Source organism: Propithecus coquereli, unplaced genomic scaffold (genome assembly GCF_000956105.1).
Source record: "Propithecus coquereli isolate 6110/MARCELLA unplaced genomic scaffold, Pcoq_1.0 Scaffold5, whole genome shotgun sequence".
Lineage (NCBI taxonomy): Eukaryota > Metazoa > Chordata > Mammalia > Primates > Indriidae > Propithecus > Propithecus coquereli.
In genome coordinates, this window is record NW_012150840.1 from 13774323 (window position 1) to 13778555 (window position 4233).

Genomic DNA, 4233 nt, shown 5'->3' on the forward strand with positions numbered 1-4233 from the left:
AAATCTCATTCTGTTGCCCCGGCTAGAGTGCCATGGCATCAGCCTAGCTCACAGCAACCTCAAACTCCTGGGCTCAAGTGATCCTCCTGCCTCAGCCTCCAGAGCAGCTGGGCCTACAGGCATGCGCCACCATGCCCGGCTAATTTTTTCTCTATATTTTTAGTTGTCCAGATAATTTCTTTCTATTTTTTTAGGGAGGGGGTGTCTCGCTCGTGCTCAGGCTGGTCTCGAACTCCTGAGCTCAAACGATCCGCTCGCCTGGGCCTCCCAGAGTGCTAGGATTATAGGCGTGAGCCACCGTGCCCAGCCAGAACACTATTTTTAAACGAGTGTTTTCTAGGGATTCTGGAACAGTTAATTAATTCCTGGGTTCACAGCCATTGTCTGATTTTCTACAGTCTTTTTTTTCCCTATGCTCTCCTGATTGTAACTTGCAATCAAATTAGGTTATTCTCATTCTCCTCACTACTGGAGAGACCCACTTCTCTAACGAGAGCTCCCTTTCATGTTGCGATCAGTTCTTGTTTAGTTAACCCATGCCCTGGGTATTCAGTGAGCTCCTGCAAGCCATTGATTTTTAGTTTCCCTTTTAAAAACTGATGAAATGCCTTTGACGTGGAAGTTCTACATCCAGGACTCTCTCTTGCGCAAGTACACATCTGTTTTGCAGCAGTACTTGTAATATTGAAAAATTGAAGACAATCTAAATGTCTATGAGAGAATGGAATTATATACACACTTTCAAATTTGCCACTGTTAAAAATGAGGTAAATCTGTATGTACTCACTCTGGGAGGCTGAGGCGGGAGGATTACTTGAGGTCAGGAGTTCGAGACCACCCTGAGCAAGAGTGAGACCCCATCTCTACTAAAAATAGAAAAACTAGCAGGGAGTGGTGGTACATGCCTGTAGTCCCAGGCACTCCGGAGGCTGACGCAGGAGGATCGCTTGAGCCCAGGAATTTGAGTTTGCTGTGAGTGAGGCTGATGCCATGTCATTCTAACCTTGGAGACAGAGCAAGACTCCGTCTCAAAAAAAAAAAAGAAAATGGATATCTTTATAATGCATATCTTCATAACCTCAGAGCAAGGAAGGATTTCTCACATAAGACTCAGAAAGCACCAACTATAAACGTAATAAAAAAATTTTCGTGAAACAAAGAATAAGAGACACAAAGTTAATAGACAAGCAACAGAAGATGTTTACAATACATACAACAGAATATTATCAGAATATAAAAAAGAAAACTTCTGCAAGTCAATAAGAAAGATACAACTCTGTAGAAAACAAAGGATATAAAAAATCAATTTTTTTAAAAAAAGGTAAAAAGAATGCCAATAAACATAGGAAAAGATTCTCAACTCAGTGATCATAGGAATATACTTTAAAATTATTGTGGAATACCTTCTTACCCCCATCAAAAAGGCAAACATTTTTTAAAAACCTGATTATCGAAGTGTTGGTGAAGATGTAGTAAAACAATACAGTCCGCAGTTCTGGTGGCAGTGTTAAGTTAGTAAAGCAACTTTGGGGAAAAATTTGGCAGTTCTTAGTAAAATTTGAAATGTACATATTATAAGTGTCACTTCTATATATAGTCCTAGAAAAACACTCATACCTAGGTTTACAGAATGTTTATACCAGTACTGTATGTAATAAAAAATTGCAACAACTTTAATGATCATCAAAAACAAACAAATTGTGGTATATTCATCAACACATTATCCATGCTGCAGATGGATTTTTCCCTTATGTAGAAAGAAAAAAATAATTACCTGGGTCCTTGTTACTTAAGATTTCACTGTAATTATAGAGATCTGGGAATTTGTGACAGCATGAGTGGATGAAATGTGGATTCAGTTTGACCATTTTGACAGCGATCTTGAAAATCATTAGGCTTGATATAGAATGTCAAGCCATCGTTTGAGAATTTGGAGTTCTTTTCCAGATGCTTCCAAGAAGACCAAAGATGACTTTTGATATTACAATACATGGAAGCCAAGTCAATCAGAATTCTGAGTTGCACGCAGACTCTGGGTTACTTAAATAGGAAAATAATTGATTGCAAGGCCATTGGTTTAGGAACACAATTGACCAGAACACTGGGGAGCCAGGATGAGAAAAGTGAGAGGGTCCAAGGGAGACTGGACAGCAGAAACACCAGCCAAGGTCAGAGCACCCATGCCAACACTGGACTTCACTAAAGCTGGATCCTTGGGGCTGCAGTGGACTCAGTGCCAACAACTGCTGCTCTGAGTAAATTCTAAACCGTCCTTACCTCTCTTTATTACTCACCTGGTGTCCAGAATACCAGGTGCAATGGTCCAATGGCTGAGTCTGTGTCATGAGGAGAGAGAGGGAGGATGTCGCTACCTTGGCTTCTTTGATGAAAGGTAGAGCTCTGGGTCCCACTAATACAATATATAACAAGGCATTCTTTCAACATAGGAAAGGTTGGAAGCCTTTTGTAGTAGAACATAACAAACTTTAAAAATATAGGAAAGGAGATTTGGATGCTAAGCAATCCCACACCAGCCCCTCAAATAAGAGTCAGATTCCAAAAATAGTTTGAGGACTAGATCTGTGTTTTGTTTCTTCCCAAGAACCTGGGCCCTTTCCTGGGATTGTGGACATGTTTGGAGTAGGAGGTGGCCTCCTGGAGTACCGAGCTAGTCTGCTGGCTGGGAAGGGTTTTGCTGTGATGGCTCTGGCTTATTACAACTATGAAGACCTCCCCAAGGGCATGGAGAACCTCCACCTGGAGTACTTTGAAGAAGCTGTCGACTACCTGCGCAATCACCCTCAGGTTGGAGTTTCGTTTAGACAGCAGATTTCTAAATATTGTTGGTGCAAGAGTAATTGCGGTTTTGGACCATGAATTTTAAATCATTATAACTAGGCCCCAACACATCTTTATTAATCAAAATAGGAACCATTATAATCACCACATTTTTGCCAATGAGAAGTAAGTTTTTTTATTCCTGTAGCATAAAAATCCATGCTTGGGAATTCCATGAACTCTTGGAAAGCATTTTCTGCATCCTTCTAGTTATGGAAGCGTTTTTCCTACAAAAACTTGTCAAGATGCTTGAAGAAGTGGTAGTCGGTTGGTGAGAGGTCTGGTGAATATGGTCGATGAGGCAAAACTTCACAGCCCAATTCGTTCAACTTTTGAAGCACTGGTTGTGCAACTTGCCATTGGGCGCTGTCATGGAGAAGAATTGGGCCCTTTCTGTTGACCAATGCTGGCTGCCGGCGTTGCAGTTTTCGGTGCATCTAATCAATTTGCTGAGCATACTTCTCAGATGTAATGGTTTTGCTGGAATTCAGAAAGCTGTAGTCGATTAGACCAGCAGCAGACCACCGAACAGTGACCATGGCCTTTTTTGGTGTAAATTTGGCTTGGAAGTGCTTTGAAATTTCTTCTCGGTCCAACCACCGAGCTGCTCATTGCTAATTATTGTATAAAATCCACTTTTCATCACACGTCACAATCCAAGAAATGGTTCTTTGTTGTTGCGTACAAGAGGAGAAGACGACACTTCAAAACGATGTTTTTTTTTATTGTGGTTGCTTTTCGGTCAGCTCATGAGGCACCCACTTACTGAGCTTTTTCACCTTTCCAGTTTACTTCAATGACCATACAATGGTCGATGTTGAGTTCTTCGGCAACTTCTGGTATAGCCGTAAGAGGATCAGCTTCGGGGGTTGCTCTCAGTTGGTTGTTGTCAACTTCTGATGGCCGGCCACTGTGCTCCTCGTCTTCAAGGCTCTTGTCTCCCTGCAAAACTTCTTGAACCACTACTGCACTGTGTGGTTATTAGCTGTTCCTGGGCCAAATGGGTTGTTGATGTTGTGAGTTGTCTCCGCTGCTTTACAACCCATTTTGAACTCGAATAAGAAAATTGCTCAAATTTGCTTTTTGCCTAACATCATTTCCATAGTCTGAAATAAATATAAAATAAACAGCAAATAATAAGTTATTAGCAAAAAACATAAAGTGAGAAATGCATATTAAAACGATGTATAAGATAGCCACATTTATTTAAGAATGTATTCCAGTATCAAATGGCGAATTTCAACAATGCGAAAACCTCAGTTACTTTTGCACCAACATAATATCTCTCCTAGCCAAGGTTAGATTAATTTTCAACTCAGTTGTCTGCGGATGTTCTGTGGCAAAATCAAATATTTAGTCTCTTCCAAATTCACAGAGAAAAGTAAATATCTCAGC

General features: G+C 40.7%; 1 protein-coding gene across 1 annotated transcript in view; it reads left to right on the plus strand.

Annotated features, from left to right (window-relative positions):
* The first annotated feature begins 2631 nt into the window (after positions 1–2631).
* LOC105819752 (acyl-coenzyme A thioesterase 4-like) overlaps positions 2632–4233 on the plus strand; it is a 29351-nt gene continuing 27749 nt past the window's right edge. Inside the window, exon 1 of the mRNA XM_012656053.1 lies at positions 2632–2805. Coding sequence (XP_012511507.1) covers positions 2632–2805 — 174 coding nt within the window. The remainder of the gene's footprint in view (positions 2806–4233) is intronic.